Source organism: Pantherophis guttatus, chromosome 1 (genome assembly GCF_059756535.1).
Source record: "Pantherophis guttatus breed Tessera chromosome 1, ASM5975653v1, whole genome shotgun sequence".
NCBI classification, from domain to species: domain Eukaryota; kingdom Metazoa; phylum Chordata; class Lepidosauria; order Squamata; family Colubridae; genus Pantherophis; species Pantherophis guttatus.
The window spans coordinates 497,519-517,252 of record NC_142063.1 but is presented as its reverse complement, the minus strand read 5'-3'; the positions used below and the strand labels follow the sequence as shown (position 1 = coordinate 517,252).

The following is a 19,734-nucleotide window of genomic DNA, read 5'->3' as shown; positions in this document are numbered from 1 at the left end:
CCAGGTTCTGGAGGCTCCCCGGCTGCATCAAGAAATGGGGGGGGGGTGTTTTTTATGTTCCTGTTGGAAGGATGCCAGTCTGGATCTGATGGCCCCAATTACAAAAAGAGAAGAATGTTCTATATTTCTTTTATCCGTGGGGGGGGGGTGTGAGGGCCCCTGCCTCCCACCCTATGGGGCCCACCGCCAGACCTGCCCTGCAGCCCCCGTCGGAACGAACTCTGGGCTGGGCTCGGGAGTTGCCCTTCAGAGCAGCCGTGCCTGCCACTGCTCCCTCCTCGGCTTTGCCAGCGAGGCTCCCTTCCCTGCAGCATGCCAGCCTGGCAAGGCCTGATCCTGCCGGTTTGAATTCTGTGCCAGAGGCCCCCTTTGGTGCCCCTGAGCCGGCTTTGCTCTTCAGGAGGGGCCTGGCCTGGCAGGAAGGCTGTTTACAGCCCAAACCTTGAAAGGCTGCCAGGCTTCCTCACCATCTTGTGCCCAGTGAAATACTTTCTTGCCTCGTGAACTCCCTGCTCCCATCAGCCGAGGGCTCCGCCCCCCCAACCCCCCCATCTGCCGCTTTGGGGGTCTCGGTGGCCCAGCCCCACCAGCAGCAGAGGGAGCCGGGGCAGTCGCTTGTCTGAAATGGTCTGGGGTCTCCTGCTTGGGGAGGGGGTTGGGCTAGAAGAGCTCCAAGGGCCCAACTCTGCCATCCTGTTATTCCTTGCCCTGTTCTCCCAGCTAAGCCCAGAGGCTGTCGGGGGCCTTTGCCACAGCTGGTGCCTTGGGGGCTAAGCAGGGGGGCCCCTCGGAAGCTCAGGGCCCAGAGACCAGTTCTAAGCGGCTGTGATGGGGCAGCTGCCTTGAGGGGAAGCCCGGAGGGAGGTAGTGGTAGCAGTGCCCGGGTGTCCTTGAGGGTCCCAGGCAGAGAACGCAGAGATTCTGGGGAACACTTTCACACCTCAGACATTGCTAACAGTCAAAAGAAGAGAATTTTCCCCATGTTTATTAAAGGAATAGCTTCACTCTGAGTTTCTTTAAAGGTCTGCCCCCTCCCCATTTTCACAATATATACACCCCTCCCCCTCAATGGACAGATCCTGCTGGGCTGGGACTTTTTGGGTGCGGGGGGGGGGGGAGGATTTCTCCGAAAGCAGAACTCCCGGGGTCCTCCCACCCCAGGAGGGCGCTCTGGACCGTCAGCTGCCTTTTGGCAGCAACGAGGCAGAAATGCCATCTAGGGTGGCACTGCCAAGCTGGAGCAAGTTTCCTACTGCAGAGCCTTTGGGGCAGCAGCGTTTGCCAAGCAGACACAGGTTGGCACAAGGGAGGAGGGCAGGCGACAGCCAAGCGTGTGGCTCTGCCCTCCTGCTTCCTTCCTTTTTCAGATGCCACTTTTGAGCAGTTGGGGGTGCAACCCCTCCCCCCCAATCCAACAAGCAGGATTTGATTCCAAGACCTTCAGCGCAAAAGCTTTCCTCTTCTTCAAGGGGCCAGAAGGGACTCTCTCCATTGTGGGGGCTTTGGCCTCACTGCACACTTCTGGGGAGGGGGGGGTTGTTTCCCCAACGTGATTTGCCCCAAAGAGAAGCCCCCAGGGCAATCCGGTTCCTGGCCACTGAGTCCCCCAAAAAACCCCCCAGAGGCCACAGAAACAGAGTTTGGGGTCGGTGCCCACTCTCCTCTGCTGGCCCAAGAACTGGAGGCCAGCTTTTTGGCACGAAACGGGAGAAAAAGGCATCAGCATAAAAAATAAGGAAATCTACAAAAACACACAAACACACAGACTGGCATCCTCGTCTGTTGGAGGGGGGCACCAGCACTCGGGCACCCCCAGAGTCTCTGAAGGGCTTCGCCAAACGTCCCCAGGCCCAATCGAAAGGAGGGGGGGCTGCTTGGCAGATCAGAGTCCGTCCTTCTGGGCCCCAGGAGGAAGCTGGGCCTCAGCCCCTCTCATGGGGGGGTGGGGGGGCCCTCAGCCGCGGTGCTTGTCGTATTCGCTCACCATCTTCTTGATGTGGAAAAGCTTCTTCCTCAGGGACTTGGTCTCCATTTTCTTGCTCTGGTAGTCCGGCGTCTGGCATGGGGTGGGGGGAGAGGAAACCTTGTGTAATCAGAACTGGTGCCAGCCTGCAGCCCCCCCCCCCCGAGAGGCTGGCAAAGATCACCCCCTCTACAGCCTACATCATCCCCAGCCTTGGTTCAGGGGGCATTCGTGCCAGGGGTGAAGTGCTCCCGGTTCGGACCAGATCGCCCGATCCAGTAGCAATGCTGGCAGGTGGTTCAGAGAACCAGTAGCAAAAATCCCTGCCCCCCCCCATTGCCCAGCTGAGCCGCACAATCATCAGAGGCTTTTTTTAAAAAAATTTAAAAGCATTTTTTCTACAACCTCTTTGGCCGAAAAAATGCTTTTAAAAGTAAAAAAAAAAAAAAAAGCCTCCGATGATCACGTGGTTTCAGCTGGGATCATCAGAGGCTTTTAAAAGCATTTTTTTTTAAAGCCGAAGAGTTTGTAGGAAAAATGGTTTTAAAAGTTAAAAAAAAAAGTTGGCCACGCCCACTCAGTCGTATTACACCACACACACACCGAGCCACGCCCACAGAACCGGTAGTAACAAATTTTGCATTCCACCACCGATTTGTGCCATCCCCAATCCGGAGCCATGCGGAGTGGAGACTTGGCAGACGCTGCTGTGCCTCTAACCGCAGACAAGTGGCAGCTTCTGGGCACCGAAGGTGGGGCCAGAGAGGGCCTCCTCCGGCTGCGACTGGACCTTCAGGAGACCCCGGGCTGCCATCCGTCAGGTCTCCTGCTTGGGGGGGCGGTGGGGGGGGTTGGACTAGATGACCCACAAGGTCCCTTCCCACTCTGTTAGTCTCTGTATTCTGCTGTGGGGAGAGCAGCCCAAGCCTTGAAGGAGCTTAGCAATGCCATCCCAGAGAGAGCCCCCCCTCCAACTCATAGAAGTCCTCAGTTCGTTTAGTGACCGTTCAAAGTTACAACGGCACACAGGACCATTTTACACACTTACGGCCTTTGCAGCACCCCTCTGGTCACGTGATCAAAATTCAAACTCTTGGCAACTGACTCATACTTATGACCGTTGCTGAGTCCAAGGTCACGTGATCCCCTTCTGCGACCTTCTGACCAGCAAAGGCCCTGGGGATTCGCTTAACGACTGTGTGACTCACTTATCAACTGAGGTGAGTCACTTCACCAAACGTTTTCCGCTGCTCTGTTTTTGTACGATTTTATGACGCCCAGAGTCACTGAGGCGTTTGATAAGTCAATAAAATGAATAAATACGGTCGCCTTGGTAACGGATCTGGGCCCCTCCCTCAAGGGCAGAACCTCTGTGGGCTGCCAGTGTGGGAGGGGCAGATTCTCCTGAGAAATGTCAGCTGGGACCCCCCCACACCTGAAAAAACGCAGAATCCGAACACAGGTCTCCTTAGGCTTCCTTTGAAGAAATGAGAAGGGGGGGGTCTCTTTTGAGCCCTGCAAAGGCCCCGCCCTACTGCTCCCCCCTCTGGGTCCCAATTCTGGAGGTGGGTTGGGGGAAGGGAAGAGGCCCGGGGGGGGGGGGCTAAGGGGGAGGAGCTATGTCTCTTCCCTCCCCCACTGCCTTTCTATTGAAATTAGACCACCCATAATGGCAGCCCTTCAGAGCCCAGAAGGCCGGCCTGCTTCTCACAGGGCTGGGCCTCCCATCGTCCCCAACCCAGGCAGTGTGGCTGGGGCTGATGGGGCAGCCGGGCAAAGGGACTCACCCGCTTCAGCTCCTTCAGCCGGTTGTACTCCTCGGCCACGCCCTGCCAGAGAAACACCGTCATTGGGAAAGGAACAGACCAGGGGACACAAAATGGAGCTTCCAAGTTCAGGAGCAGTACAACTCAGAGCCAGGCAGGAACCTCCGTGGGAGCTGTGGTCCACTCCAGGAGCTGTGGGGCTGTTGAAGCACCCACTGGGGGAGAAGGGGCTGCCGGAGTGGGGGAGGCTGGAGGAGCAGGAGGGCAAAGGCAGCCTGCCCCAGACATGGCCCTCAAACGCTCCCCCCACACCCCAGCTTGCAGCTGGCATAACAGCAGCTGCAGGGCATCCACGGAGTTACCAGGAAGCTGCCATGCAATGGAACAAGCTTTTCCTCCATGCCGGTGAAAAAACGGGCACCTCTGGCAGCTCAATTCCGCAGGCAACGAGCCAACCCTCCCTGGTACTGTTGGGGTCCCTGGGAGTCTTGGATAGGGGCCCCTCCCTTTCGCCACGGCAGGGCCGGCCCTGCTCCCCGGGGTTCCCTTCGGCTGGGTGCCCACCTGGTACTGGAGTGTGTCCTCTGGCAGCTGGTCCAGCTGCCTGCTGAGCTGGTTGATCTGGTCGTTGATGCCATCCATCTCGCCACAGAGCCTCTTGTAGCGCTTGAGGTCGGTGTCAAAATCTTGCTTGTATCTCTGGCGAGCATCGTCGGACGTGATGGGCGGGTAATGGCTGCAGGGAGATGGCGGGAGACGCTCAGCCATAGGCCGGGGGGCACCAGGGCACCCAAGACACACCCACCCACCCCTTAGTCTACGCTGGCAAGACTGGCAAGGGGCCTGGGGGAGGGCCAGGACAGAGGGGGGCTCCCTGCAGGGCCCAGTCTGCCAGTCCCGAGTCGGAGGACATCCCAGTAAGACTAAGGGTCTGTTTCCCCAAGGGGCTTCCTTCCACAGGGAGATTTAACAGGCACCCCAAAATTTAGATCGCCCACAAACGGTGACCTGTCCAATTCCCTGCCCTCTTTTGGTGCCAACCTCTCTCGCCCAGCCCCAGTTGCCCCCTGAAATCCTCCATCAGCCTGGGCTGCCCTCCTGGATCCCCACCCCACCCCCTCCCTCCCTCCCTCCCGCCCTCTGGGCCTTTGCTCCCTAAAGGCCCCTGCCCAGCTCAGTGGGGGTATAGGGGGACCCCCCCCACGACTCCTCTCCCTTAAGGAGAGACCTTCCTTCACTCGGGGGTTGAACGTGGCTCTGTAACCCCCAAAGGCTGGGCTGGCAGCTGCTCAGGCAGGAGATCCACATGGGGGGGTGGGTGTCCCGCCCTGTAAGCCCCCGAATTTCTCACCCCTGGATGTTTAATCGGAGGGTTTGGGCTTCACTTAATGATTAAAAAAGGAAAATCCATCACTGTTATATGGATATCGCATCTTTGCGAGAGAAATTGCTCCCATCCCATCCCATCCCTGTTCTGTTTTCTGTTCTGTTCTGTTTTCTGTTCTGTTCTGTTTTCTGTCCCGTCCCGTCCCGTCCCATCCCATCTATCAGGATGGGACTCCCTCGGAGGAAGATGCCAGAGGAAACCAGATGCTCGGCCGATTCCTCCAAATGTTTCATTATAAAGGTGGTCCCTGATTTACGACCACAATTGAACCCAAAAATTCTGTTAATGTGAGACATTTGTGAGATTTGTCCCATTTTTGACCTTCGTTGCCACAGTTCTTAAGTGAATCATAGCCATTGCTAAGTTAGTCACAAGGTCGTTAAGCGAATCCCCCGCTGACTCTGCTTGTCAGGAGGTTGCCAAAGGGGATTGCATGATCCAGGGAGGCTGCGACCACCCTAAGTGCCAAGCCTCTGAATTTTGATCCCATGACCACGGGGACGCTGTGACGGTCGTTAAGTGTGAACAACGGTCATAAGTCACTTTTTTCAGGGCGGAACGGTCACTAAACGAATGGTCGTAATTGGAGGGCTACTGTTAATGCGGCAACCGCTCAGGGAGGGCTGTAAAAGCCCTAGGAAGCGGCATATAAGTCTAAAGGGCTACTGCTATTGTTAAGATGAGGGGGCTCGCATTTTTGCAGAGCGTTTGGGGAGGGGTCCGGCTTCAGTCTCTCCAGCCCCCCCACCCATTCCAGCCCCCTCCCCGCAGGGCCCCTCACCTGCCCCACTCATCCGGCTCCTGCTCGTCACTGGAGTCCACAGCCGTGGTATAATCGGTCTCGTACTGGGGCTCCTCCAGGTCGGGGTTCCTCTGGCGCCCCCTCCGGCCCCTCTGGGTGGGGGGCTTCCGGGGAGTCTCCTCCCAGGTGCTGGAGCTCAGCGTCCGGATGCGCTTGTCCAGGGGGGGCTGGAAGGGAGAGCTGGGGGGAGGCAAAGACAGGCAGGAAAATCAGCTCCACCAAAGGAGAGGGCACCCGGGGGGGGGGGAATTATTCGGAGGACCTCTGACTGCACTGACCCCCCCTCCCCCCACTTATGCCCCAGTGAATCATAGAGCATCCTAGTTGGAAGGGACCTTGGAGGTCTTCTAGTCCAGCCCCCTGCTCAAGCAGGAGTCCCTGGAGGCTGTCCAGTCTCTTCTCAAAAGCCTCCAGTGATGGAGCCCCCACAACTGTGGGAAGGAAACTGCCGATTGCCCCCCCTGAGGAACTTTCTCCTTAGTTCCGCATTAGACCATGGAACGTAGAACATAAGCAATGGGATGGAATGGAAACCTAGAATGAGCTGAGGGGACCCTGGAGGTCTTCTAGTCCAGCCATGCTTTGCCTTTGGGAGGGCGTGTCTGCCTGATCTGAGTCCAAGCATTCTCATAATGGAGCCTGCCACTACCGCCGTAACTCGCGACGGTCGTAAAGCAGGTCATGGGACAGAGCCAATTTTACTGCCTTTTTTGCAGCCGTTGTTCAGGGAAGACGGTGGTCATAAAGCTGCTACCGTGGTCATTAAGCAAGCCTAGTGGTCATTAAGCGAACCCATGGGGGGGGGCCTATGGGCCAGAAACCGAAAGAGAAGGCTGGGGTTTGGCTAAACCGTCATAAATCGCAGTCATGTGACTGAGGGACGCTGCAAACGGCCATAAGTGGAGGCCGGTTGATGAGCGCCAGAAGTGTGAAACGGACCCAAAGTGACCTGTCGTAAACCGAGGACCACTTGCGATGGCTCTTGCACACAATGCCCTCTCCGTCATTCCCTGTAGACCCACGGGAAGATCTGGGCTGAGTCTCAAGACCGGCCAAGAGGGAATCAGGCCAACTGGGGGAACCTCCCTCCACAGCCACCAGCCGGTACAGCTCAATGGAGCCCCCTTCTCCAGGAGCAGTCTACCACTTCTTAACATTAGACAACACGAGACAAAGTAAGAGAAGATCTGCTCGTGGCTCCGCCTGATGGGCTCGAGGGCTCCTCCTCGGTCCATCGTCCCCAGTCCTGGCAGCCTGTAATGTCTCTCTGCCTTGGGTGAGTTTAGGGGGACAAGGGGGGGGGGTCCAATTGGGTTCCAAGGCTGGGACATTCAGTGGAACCTCCACAGGCAGCTGCAGTCTTCCTCTGGCACTAAAGACGGCCTTGCCAGGAGGGGGGCCAAGCCCTGCCGCCCCTTCCTCCTCCGGGGGTCCCCTTGGCCCAGGTGCTGGGAGACCCTCACCTGCTCCGGACAGCCATGGAGTAGTCGGCCTCGGTGTAGCCGGGGGGGCTGGCGGGAGCGTGGAGAGGGCTGGTGGGCTTCTCCGAGTAGACCAGGGTGGCCGTGTCGGTGGGGCTGGCTCGGCCATCCACGTTCTTCACCTGCAGGGGGGCAACGGGCACTTCTCAGCACCCCTGAGGTCGGGCTCCAGAATGCGACCTTCTGACCTCCATCTCTCCCGACCTCCCGGTGAAACTCCGGCGCCCAGAATCCCCAGCTCAGCTGGCTGTAGCAGAGTCATTCGGGATGTCCGGTGTCCCCACATGGAGCTCCCTCCGTTGGAGGCCCAGGGCTTAGCAGGCCCCCTCCCCAAAAAATGATTCCCCACCACTAAGAGGGCAGCCCAACCCCAGAGAAGACGCAGCAACAGCTGGAAAACGGAGGCAGGGAGGAGGGGGGCCCGGGATGGGGGCCAGAGCTCACGGGAGCAACATCTGGCAGGCCGGACTCAGCCACCCACCCGGGCCTTCCAGATGCCCACTGCGGAAGATGTCCCCCCTGCCCAGCCCCCACCCCCAAGATTCGGCTGGTGCCTTCCTGACCAAGCTGGCCTCTCCTTCCTTACCACCCCTTGGCTGTTGCGGCCACCCCACAGCTCCACCCCCCTGGCTGCCTCCAGCCCCCCGTGCCCATGCCTGCAATCCCACCCCTAGGAAGGATGTGCCAGCCGGGGGTTGTGCTTGGAGCCAGCGTGGCACATGCCACAATGCCACCTTTTGTGGTTCAGCCCTTCCCTGCCCACCTGAGCAGGGGGTTGGACTAGACGACCTCCCAGGTCCCTTCCACCTCTGGTATTCTGCCCACCCAACCCCCACCAGCTGACCCTTTGCCAGAGGGAGAAATGGCACGGCTTCCTGTGCTCCAGGCTTACAAACAGCTCCCTACTGCTCACGTGCACGCACACGCACACACACGCACACACACGCACACACACACACACACACACACACACACGGTCCTCCTCCCTTCCGGAAGGCCCAGCCGGAGGCCAAAGTCCGCAGCCGAAGCCACCCTCAGAGTTCAGCCCCCCGGACAGAGGCAGCTCCTGCAATGAGGGGCAAACGTCCACCGGGTGGAAGGCTTTCGTCTGGGGAGGGGGAGGTCCTGCCAGGCCCCACAGCCACCAGTCCGGCCACCTGACACTCTGGGCCACAGCAAGGGCTCCTTCGGCCTCAGCGGTTAATCATTGATACAACCGAAACCAGAGAAGCTAAAAACAACCCTGTGCACTCTCGATCACACACACACACACACACACACACACGCACCCCTCCGGTGCAGGGGGCAGGCCTGTGAACGTGTCGCTGGAGATGAGAATGAGAAGGGCGGGGGGGGGGGGATTATGGAGGAATGGAGGGAAATTCATAGTGGGGAAAATGGAAGCGGAAGATTCCTAAAACCAGGAACAGGAAGAAAAATGGCCGGAATAAGGAAAAAAAGGCCGGGCATTTTCTCCTGAGCTCAGTTAGGCAGACCAGGAGCAAGCGAGGGAGGGTCTCTGGGGGGGGGGCTCCCTTCCTAGTCGGGGGGCTGCCAAGTGGGCCCTGCAATGTCACCAAATGTCACCAAAAAGCTAAACTCTGGGGAACAGAATAGCAGTGCCGGAAGGGTCCTTGGAGGTCATCTAGTCCCATCCTCTGACCAAGCAGGAGACTCTATGTCCATTTCGGACAGATGGCTCTCCAGTCGCTTCTCAAAGACCTCCAGGGATGGAGCATTCACAACGTCTAGTGGCAAGCTGTTCCACCGGTTAATTGTTCTAATGGTCAAGAAATTCCTCCTTAGTCCCAGCTTGCTTAGTTTCCAACTTAGAGGCAGAGTTTGCAATGGGCATTTTCCTCCCTGCCTAGGCAGGATAAGTACCAGTCACGGGTCCCAGAGGAAGCCCCCCTCCCCAAAATGATTGCACTGCTTGTGCGAGGAGAGGCCCCCTTGATCCCTTCCGAGCCTGGCCCAGCTCAAATTCCCAGCCCGGAGGATGGCCGGCACCGCCAGAGCAACCAGGGGGCCAAGGGCGGCCACCCCTCACCAGGGCTGGGTGGGGGACTTTGCCCCTGCTCCTCTCACCCATTCCTCCACGTTGGGACCCTCCTCCTGCGCCGGGGGCCGGTCCCAGTAAATGTTTTGCTTCCCAAACCGCCAGATCTTCTGCCGCGTCTTGTGGGCGAAGAAGCAGATGACGCAAAGCAGGATCACCAGGAGGAAGCCGCAGACGATGGCGACGGCCTGGGGGGGGGAACAGAGGGAGAGAGTTAAACCCCTTCCAGGTCTCCCTCCCCTCCCCCAAATTCCTGAGAGCAAAGCATGGCTCCCTCCCCCCCATCCGAAGGCTGGTGTTCCACACCAGGGTCTCCACAGAGGAGTGAGGGTCTTTCTCTGCTGAAGAACCTCTCCACAGAGCAAGGAGAGACCCCCCCCCCAAAACACCGCCCGGCCAGGCCTCCAAAGGAAGCCACAGAGGACAAAGCAGGCAGTCCACGGCACGATGGCACACGTGAGCTCACAGGCCTTTCGTTGCCTCCTTGCAGGTCGTCCCACAGCTGTGCCCTCAGCCCCACAGTCCTCAATATGCCCCCGCTTTCCTCTGGGGACCTGTTTTGGGGGGTTGGCACCCTTCCCTGTGCATCCCCCCCACGAAGCCTTTTGGGATTTCAGGGCACAAAAAAAACCCTAAGCCAGGTTGAAAGCTGCACTTGCTATGGGAATGTGAGAATTGGGGGGGGGATCAGGGTGCCGGGCACCAAGAATTCCCCGAGGGGGATAGCTGAAGCAGATAGGAAGAGGCAGGAATGGGGGAGGGGATTGACACCCCCCCACACACCTGAAAGCAAAGCTTCCTTGCCTAAACCTGAAGATGATTTTTCCACCCGGCCTGGAGCATTCCCAAAATCACCCAGCCCTCCATGGCCAGATGCAGGTCAGCCCCCCGGGGGCCCCCCCAAACCTTCTTCCCGCCCAGGCCAAGAGGCCTCCCGTCACCCCAAACATAGTCTGAGCCGGTCAGTCCTGGGATGGGACACCACCAGGAAACCCAGGGAGTTTAAATTAAGCTAGGAGTCAATGAGGAAGCCAGCAGTAAAGCTGCACATTTTGGTTACGTGATGTCTCGCTTAATGACCACGTGCCTGGTCCCAATTGCTGTGTTATTAAGCAAAGACTAATCTGTTGCTGCTATAAAGTTGGCAGATACGTTTCCTTCCCCAGAAGCCCCCCCGAGGTCTCCAAACCGAGGCTGGACTGTTATTCGTCTTCCAGCTCTACGAGGGGTCCTGAGGAGGGGTCTTCAGCAGGGCTGGGCCAGGAGGGCAACTTTAGGACTTCAACTCCCAGAATTCCTCAGCCCACTGGTCCTAAAAGTTGGCCCGTTGCCCGCCCGCCCACCCACCCACTCCCGGCTCTTGAGGAAGGAGCAGCCTTGCGCCCGTCCACCCAGGTGATTCACGAGCCCAGCAGCCACTTCCTCAGGCCGGGCAGGCCAGGTGGCTGGGCTGGAGGCCCCCGGGGCGTATCTTGTTTGCTCAAGTGGGCAGGTCCGAGAGTGCCACCGCCGTGCCCGGCCCACTGATAAGCCTCCCGATTGTTCTCGCCTGAGCCCGAAACCGATTTCCCGATAAGTCCTTCCGCTCCCTCGCTCGGGAATAAGAGTCGCCCCTGCTTGTTTACACACACACACACACACACACACACACACACACACACAGCCCTTGGTGGCTTCCGGGGTTGGCTATTCGGGACAAGCAGGTGATAAAAAGAGAGGTGGTGAGAGGCCGTGTCCGGCAGGCAGTGGGGCAGTGAAAGGCCAGCCTCACCCAGAGCGGGCCCTGTCCTGCCCGAGGTTCAAGGGCTCCTGCCCCCTGGCTGGGCCGGTTCAGCCAGAGGCAGGGAGGGAGGGAGGGAGGCAGACCCTGGGGTGGGGAGGGGGCAATGGCTTAGATTAAGTTGGCCAAATCCGGGCACTGCTAAATTCTATCTAGCATGTAGGTGTACATTAACCCATAGAGAGTGGCTCTAGTATTATTTATCCTTTTATCACCTTTTTCTTCCGCTTCTACTTTGGGTATTTTTATTGTTGTCATTGTTATTCCTCACTGATTATCCTTATGATCATTTTCATTAGCATTATCGCCTCCATTATTTTGCAAGCACCCGGAGTCCTTGTGTGTCTAACTCCACTTGGCCAAATGAAGCTATTCTTTCCTATTCTATTCTGTTCTGTATTCTATATTTCAGAATAAAAATTTCCTGACGGTGAGAACAATAAAGAGGGGCTTGCCTTCAGAAGTTGTGGGCGCCCCAACACTAGGAGCGACTGGACAGCCATTCTATTCTATAATTCTATAATTCTATTCTAAATTCTGTTCTGTTCCGTTCTACCCTATTCTTAGCCTGGGCCAGCACGGCTTCCCCACCCACCAGCCGTGGCCCCAAGAGAAAGCAGGACCACAAGGGCCAGGCAGCCCCCCCTATCTCACTCCCCCATCCCATCCCCCAGCCGGACTCTTACCTCCTGGGGGTCCACCATGCAGTAGTGGTAGAGGTACTGGTTGTAGTAGGCTCCCCCGGCGTAGACCTGGTTGCACATGGCCAGCATCGGGTTGGTGGAGTAGTAGCTGCCCCCCATCTGGGCCTGGGGATTGACCCCCATGATGTAGACGATGGAGGCGATCAGCATGACGAAGGCCATCAGGGCGCAGACCACGAGGGTCACCAGATAGAACCTCCTGGACCGGGCCCCGGCGGACTTGGTGAGGCTGGTGATGGCCAGGGCCAGCAGGGCGATGAAACACAGCACCGACATGGCGATCATGAAGCCGTTGGCCGCCCGGGGGTTGGTCATGCCCCCGTAGTAGCCCCCCATGCCGTACCCGCCGTAGTAGCCACCCAGGCCTCCGCCGTAGCCGCCCAGGCTGCCGCCATAGCCTCCGCCGTAGCCCCCGCCGTAGTAGCCCCCCATGGTGTTGCCATAGAACCCCCCATAGCCGTACTCCCAGACCAGAGTGGAGGCCACGCAGGCGAAGATGGCCACGCAGAGCAGGATGCCCAGCCCCTCCAGGATCCTCACCACGCTGGGGGGGGAGGTCCACTTGTAGAAATACTGGGGCTCATCCTCGATGTAGTAGGACCCCGGGGGGGGCGACTTGATGGGGTACCCGTAGTCGTCCCCAGGCGGGCCGTAGCCGGCAGGGGGGCTGTCATAGGACTTCTTCGGACTGAACATCCTTTGCGCAGAATCGGGGCAGGACCGGCGGAGGAGCCCCAGATGCTACGGCCGTGGGGGGAGTCCCAATGGAGCCCCGTCAATATTCCTGGAGCTGCCCACAGGCTCCTGGACCGTGTCTGGCTGGCACTGCCAAAGGAAGAGGACAGGGAAGGTCAGCGTTGGGCAATTCTTGCACCCACCCAATGTTGGCTGAACGAAAGCGGCCGTCTCCCAGGCCGACAGCAGCAGAAGTCACGGGGGAGGGGAAGAGATTCAACCTAGACCTCGCCCCCAAAGGTCAAAGGCAGCCAAGGATTTGAGGACCACCCGGGCACCAGAAACCTCAACTGGCACATATCAGGCATGGTGTGTTGGGATCATTAAAAAGATCTGTTCTTCCTTACGTTGTTGGCACATCTAGTGGTTGTGAAAAAGAGGAGGAAGTGGAGGGAGCCACTCATCCCTTGGTGACTGTGGGGTTATTCCCTTCCCTGTGTCCCAAAGAAGGGGGCACAAATACACCCCCCCCCACCTTAGGCTGCCAGGTAAGACAGGCTGACTCTCCGAGTTGACCTTGGCTCCAGTGACTTGGCCGACTGATGGGCTGTTCCCGGCCTCTCTCGATGGGTTTGCTGGACTTCCTGGCTGAGTCTAAAGCCCCAGGGCGGCTCTCAGCCAGGCTCCAAAAGTGAGGAGGTAGAGAGAATCACCAATATTTGATCCCAAAAACAGGAGGCAGGGACGCCGAAATTTCCCGCAGCCAGGGGTGAAACATACTTACCTTCCTTACCGGTTCGGAAGTGCACCTATTCGGCCGAATAGGTTGTAAAAAAATGCTTTTAAAAGTAAAAAAAAAAAAGGCTCTGACGATCACAGCTGTGGCGCACGATCCTCAGAGCCTTTTTTTAACCTTTTAAAAGCAGGAAGTAATGACCCCCGGGCGGGTGGGCGGAGCCTTGCAGTTCTCCGAAGTACCTGCCACCATCGCTACCGGATGGCCCGATCTGGTCTGAACCGGGAGCATTTCACCCCTGGGTGGGGCCCAGCTGCTCTTCCCTGCTGCCGAAAAACTGCTTCCCTCTAATGCTGCCAGAAGTGTTTACACAGCAGAGAAAATCCAGCCATCCAAATTCAGCGTCCGATGATAACATTACAAAGTGATCTTCATTCGAGTCTATTAGATCTACCACTGACCTCCTGCCGGTGGCTGCTTGCCTAGTTTTTATAAACCCCGCCTGAACACCCTTCCTGGCAAACCGTCTCGCTGGCTGCCATCTATTTGTCGCACTGCTGGCAAAGGCCAATTTGTAATGTTGTCATTTGATGCTGTCACTTGGAGGGCCGAGGGCGTCCTGGGCTGCCCCAGACTCTGGGCTCTGCCTGCCACCTTCGTCTCCCTGAACCGAGAAAGGGGGAATGTATTAAATTTGCAGTTCAGACAAATTGGGGGTGCCAGTTTTTTTAGATTGGTGTTTCTTGGCCACTTTAAGATGTGGGGACTTCAACTCCCAGAATTCCCCAGTCATCCACCTCAGATCCTGGTTGGCCACAGATAAGCACGGGAGGCAGCAGTGGGGGCAGCTGCTCTTTTGGGGGGCCACGAGAGCCTGCAGAAGGGTTGGTCCCCGAGTCTCCAGCCAACTTGTTCCCCATCACGAAATCCAGTGAGGTGAACCTCCAGGAGGAGGAAATTCCTGGCAGGGACAGCTGTCAATCAGCGGAATTGGCTGCTTCATGACGTGGGAAGAGATTGTGTACTGGCAGGGGCCAGAGTAGATGATCTCTGAGATCACTTCCAGAACAGAGAACACCAGAATTGGAAGGGACCTTGGAGGTCTTCTAGTCCAGCCCCCCTCACTCAAGCAGGAGACCCCAGACCATTTCAGATAAACGGCTGTCCAATCTCTTCTCGAAAGCCTCCAGTGATGGAGCACCCACAACCTCTGGTGGCAAGCTGTTCCACTGGTTGATTGTTCTCACTGGCAGGCAATTTCTCCTTAGATGTGGCTGAAATGCCCAGCAAGCACAGCCTCCGAGCCTGGGGTCTCTCTGCTGCCCATTCCCACCATGGCACTGGGGGAGGGGCCGTCTTACAAAACGCAGCTGCATCTCTCCATCCGAGGCCTGTGCGCCCACCAGGAAGTCCTAACTACGATGGGGGGGGGACACCCAGAGGCTCCTACTGGGAGGCTGCCCAGATTATGCCCCCTCATATTTTGGGGAACACAAGACTCGGGGGAGGGGGAAGGATGGGGTTTGGATTGGGAGGACATGATGGCAGAATTCCAGTATCTGAAGGGTTGCCACAGAGAAGAGGGAGTCAAACTATCCTCCAAAGGACCTGAAGGCAGGAGAAGCAGCAACGGGTGGAAACTAATCCAGGAGAGAAGCAACTTAGAACCAAGGAGAAATTTCCTGACAGTGAGAACAATTAATCGGTGGAACCACTTGCCTCCAGAAGTTGTGAATGCTCCAACACGGGAAGTTTTTAAGAAGAGGTTGGATAACCATTTGTCTGAAGTGGTGTAGGCAGTGGTGAAATCTAAAATTTATTACTACTGGTTCTGTGGGCGTGGCTTAGTGGGGGGGGGTAATGTGACTGGGTGGGCATGGCCTTTATTTTTTTTTTACTTTTAAAATCATTTTTTCTACCACCTCTTCAGCGAAGAGGTTGTAAAAAAATGCTTTCAAAAGGCTCTGACGATCCCAGCTGTGTTGCCTGATCGTCAGAGGCTTCATTTCTTTTAAAAGCCTTTGATGATCAGGCAACTCAGCTTGGATCATCAGAGGCTCTTAAAAGCATTTTTTTAAAAAATGCTTTTAAAAGCATTTTACGATCCCAGCTGAGCCGCGCGATCATCAGAGGCTTTTTTTTTTAATTTTAAAAGCATTTTTTTGCCATAAGAGGTTGTAGAAAAAATGCTTTTAAAAACTAAAAAAAAGCCCGATGATTGCGCGGCTCAGCTGGGCATTTGGTGGGGGGGGCAGGGATTTTTCCGAACCGGGAGCATTTCACCCCTGGGTGTAGGGTTTCCTGCCTAAGCAGAGGGTTGGACTAGAAGACCTCCAAGGTCCCTTCCAGCTTCTGATTGACTGATTGATTTGGGTGGGTGAGGGGAAGGAGGAGGGGTGTGCCGAGTGCTGCTGCCCTGCTTGGCAGAGGGGCAGAGATTCACCCTGCATAGTGGCCTCGTCCCCTCCAGTGCCAGTCCCATGAGACTGAGCAGGGCCCATCCCCCCCCCCCAATCCCTCCTTTCTACTGCAGGAGCTCTGGACACACTTTGCTCACTTTCCCAGGGCTGGAGGGGAGGGGGGGCCGCTTTCCCCACCTGTCGCCCCACCTCCACTTCCTGGCCAACCCGGCGGTTCCCAGGGGATCCAGCTGCCTCACACCAGAAGGCCGGCCGGCCTGCCTGCCAAATCCCTCTGGTCCGCTTTGCAACTCTGTCTCCGGCTTTCAAGGTTGTTCCTGGAAGCCAGAAAAGGAAGACAAAGGTCCTGCCTCTCGCTGGCTCAAAACCAGGGAGGGTTTTTTTCAGCCAGGCAGCTGCCCAGGAGCCCCTCAGCGCTTCCTTCCCTGCAGCCAACGTGCCTGCGAGGTGGGCTTCCTCTGCCCCCGCCCCCTGCCTAACCACAGACCTTCCCCCAGCTCTATGGGTTGAATTTTAAGGCAAGAGGCAAGTCTGAAGGGCAGAGTTATTCTGTGGCAAGATGGGCAGCCAATAAAGAAATGTTGGTGCCAGCCACAAATAACCGCAGCCAAGCGGGTCCTTCCATCAGGACGAGACGGCCCCACAGAGCCCTGAAGGGAAGGGACCCACTGCAGGGCTTTGCCAATTCCACCCGCGGTCATCGGGCTCCTCTGGGGCTCTGTGGGGCCCAGCCTCGAGATTTATACTGGAGCCTCCTGTCTGAGCCCCCAAATCATCTCTTCCTGCCAGACCCAATCCTGGGCAGTTTCTCCAGAGTAAAGGGCTCCCTTCCTCTGTCTGGGTCTCTGCCCCGAGCCCCAAGGCCCAGAGGCTGGGCAACCGCCCCCATCCAAGGGAGGGAGCATTTATTGTTTCCACTTATCACCCTTTTTGCAGATTCTCCCCAAGTGTCTCCATCTCTGGGTGCCTCTTGCAGGGACACCAGGAAGCACCAAGGTTACAAGCGAGTAAATACAAGCAAGGTTGCACTTTAACCCATAAATGGGGGTCCTTTTGATTCTGATCAATCATCAGAATAGAGCTGGAAGGGACCTTGGAGGTCTTCTAGTCCAGCCCCCGCTCAAGCAGGAGGCCCTAGTATACCATTTCAGACAGGTGGCTCTCCAATCTCTTCTTAAAAATCTCCAGTGGTGGGACACCAACTTCTTGTGGCAAGCTGTTCCACTGGTAAATTGTCCTCACTGTGGGGAAGTTTCTCCTCAATTCCAAGTTGTTTCTCTCCTTGATTGGTTTCCATCTGTTGCTTTCTGTCCTGCCTTCAGGGGCTTTTGAGAATAGCTTGACACCTCCCACCCATCTTCTTTGGGGCAGCCCCTCAAATACTGGAAGACTATCACGTCCCCCCTAGTCCTTCTTTTGTCTAGACTGGCCAAATCCAAATCCTGCAGCCGTTCTTCATATGTTTTAGTCTCCCGGCCCTTAATCACCTTAGTTGCTCTTCTCTGCACTTTTTCCAAAGTCTCAACACCTTTTATGTAACATGGTGACCAAAACTGGAGGCAGTTATTCCAGGTGCGGCCTTACTAAGGGCTTTATCAAGTGGTTTTGATTCTATGCCTCTGTTTATACAATCCAGGATTGTTATATTATACAGCCCAGGATCAATCCAGGTTTTCTTTTTTGCATAAAGGGAGGACTGACTGAGTGGTGGGTACCTGGGAAAGTCTCTCTGAAGGAGGCCAGAAGGAAAAGACCTCCCCCCAAACTGTGGGGCGCCCAAGGCTGGCCTGAGAGCAGAGGCTGTGAGCAGGGCTGAAGGAAGCCTTGCGTGGAGAAAGGGCCCATTCAGAGGCGACAGGTGAGTGAGCAGAAGCCAGGGGGGGAGGGGAAAGGAGGGCAACATCCTGCCAACGCCTACAAAACTGAGCTTTCAGGATGAGGAAAAGCCCATTTATATTTTATTCTCCCTGTTTTAGCTATAAAATTGAATGTTGTTTTCATGGACACAAGCAGGAGAGATTTATTATTCGGTTTTATACCTGGATTTGTATTTATAATCTTAATTTGTGCCGTGTCTTTTGGGTTGGGCACACAATAAAAACCGGAAAGGAAATGCCAAGCGCTCCCAGCCCAGAAAAGCGGCAGAGCCACCGAGAAGCTGCACCCCAAATCCGGCCTGGAGGAGCTTAAAGGACTGTGCAAGGCAACCAGAAAATCGGGGAGGGGGCGGCAACGGGATTCCCTCGCTGAGGGAGCCAAGGCCCCCCCTCCCCTCCGCCGTGGGAAAGAGGGAAACTTCCCTGACTTGTAGACTCTCCCCCCCCCCCACACACACACCCTTTGGCGGAGCCTCCAGGCTACAGAACGGCGGCTGCCACCTGCTGGCATCGCTAAGCCCGGAGTCTCCGGCGGGGAGGCTGGCAAAGCGAGGGAACTTTTCTGGCCGCTGCCTGGCTGCCTCGCTTGGGGCCCGGCCAAATTCCTGCGAGCCACACCGGCGCTGTGGACGTGCGCGGCCGGCTGTCTTTGGGAGCCCCCCGCCGCTCCGGTGCACAATGCCTGGCGGGGCCGGGAGCTTCTGCTCCGCCCCGGCTGCGACGGCCGGCCGGGGCCGAAAGGAAAGAATGCGGGGCGGGGAGGAAAGAGAAGACGGGCGCCTCGCCTCGGAGGGGGGCTTCCTTCCCTTACTCTCAGCCCCCCCGGCCCCCCCAAGGCCACCTGGGCTCCAGCGGCGGCGGCGGAGAGGAGCCGCTTCCCCCACGCCCGTCCTCCGCCCCCTGGAAACGCCGGGAAGGGGAGGCCGGCCCGCGTCCCTCGCCTCCTGCCGGCCTTGGCCCTCCCCGCTGCCCTCCTCCCCCTTCTCCGGGCCCAGGACGGGAGGCGGCGGCTGGGTTCCCTCCGCCGAGGAGCTTGCCCGAGAAGGAAGGGAAGGGAAGGATGGAGCGGGCGGGGGAGTCCTGGGCGCCTCCAAAGCCCGTCCGAACTTGCGGAGCCCCGCCGCCTCCGTCGCCGAGGGAGAGCCCGCTGGGCAGGAGCCCCCCGCGCCCCTCTCGGCCTCGCCCCGTCCCGGCCGCTCCCCACCGCCGCGCACCTGCCGCCCCGCCGGCCTCACCTGGCTGCGCCCGCGGCCTGCGGGCCCTTCCTTCGCGCAGGACTGGAGGCCTCGGCGCCGGCGGCGGACTGAGGGCGAAGGGGCGGCTCCGCGGCCCTCCTCCTACCCACGCCCCCCGCCCCGCCCCGCCCTTCCACCTGCCTGCCTGCCGCCCCGCCCCGCCCCGGGACGCCCCTCAGTGGGCTTGGAGCCGGGGGAGGGGAGGAGCCCCCGCAGGCAGCCCGAGCGCTGGGCGCCGCGGGCCCGGCCGGTGGGGGCCAGGAGGGGCCTGAGGCGGCGGAGCCTCTCCCGGGGGGCCCCCAGGACTGCCCCCAAGCAGCGCTCCCGGAAGGCTGGGCCTCTGCGGCCCCCCGAAAGGCCGCCTGGGCGTGATGGGCGCCGCAGTCCAAGAGCTCCGGGCCGGGAGCGGCCGCTGCAGAGGCGGTCGGGCAGCGGCGGGGCCTCCCGGGGCCGTTTCCAAGGGCGCCGCGGGGCTCGGCTCCTCCGGGCTCAGCGGCCAAAGGCGGGCGGGGGCGCGGCGAGCGTCTCCGGGCAGCTTTGCTGGCGGAGGGTTTGTCGAGCGACCAGGAACCAGGCGGTCTGCCGGCTTCCCTCGTTCCCTGCTTGGGCCCCGGGAGGTCTGGAAGGCGGCAGGGCCCCCAGCCGGCCCCTCCCCTCCCGCCCGCAAAGCCAGAGGCGCAGCAGCTGCAATCAGGCTCCCAACCCTCCACACACACACACACTTCTCCCCCCCCCCTTGGTTGCCAAGGGTTGAAATCCCCCGCTGGCTCCGCTTCAGGCTCGGCCAGGGGAAACCCAGCAGCTGCCCCATAAAAAGTGGGAAGGGCCAGACAGCAGGGACCCTCCGTC

The 19,734-nt window shown here is 58.3% G+C and overlaps 1 protein-coding gene across 1 annotated transcript; it reads right to left on the bottom strand.

Annotated features, from left to right (window-relative positions):
* Positions 1-969: 969 nt before the first annotated feature.
* Positions 970-19,032, bottom strand: LOC117670590 (occludin-like). The gene is made up of 8 exons (XM_087893049.1): positions 18,886-19,032; positions 11,925-12,767; positions 9,488-9,646; positions 7,382-7,521; positions 5,898-6,098; positions 4,294-4,465; positions 3,751-3,792; positions 970-2,056 (listed from the first exon to the last, which is right to left on the bottom strand). The coding sequence occupies exons 2-8, from the start codon at positions 12,636-12,638 to the stop codon at positions 1,955-1,957; spliced, it is 1,530 nt and encodes a 509-aa protein (XP_087749175.1). The 5' UTR covers positions 12,639-12,767; positions 18,886-19,032; the 3' UTR covers positions 970-1,954.
* Positions 19,033-19,734: the final 702 nt, after the last annotated feature.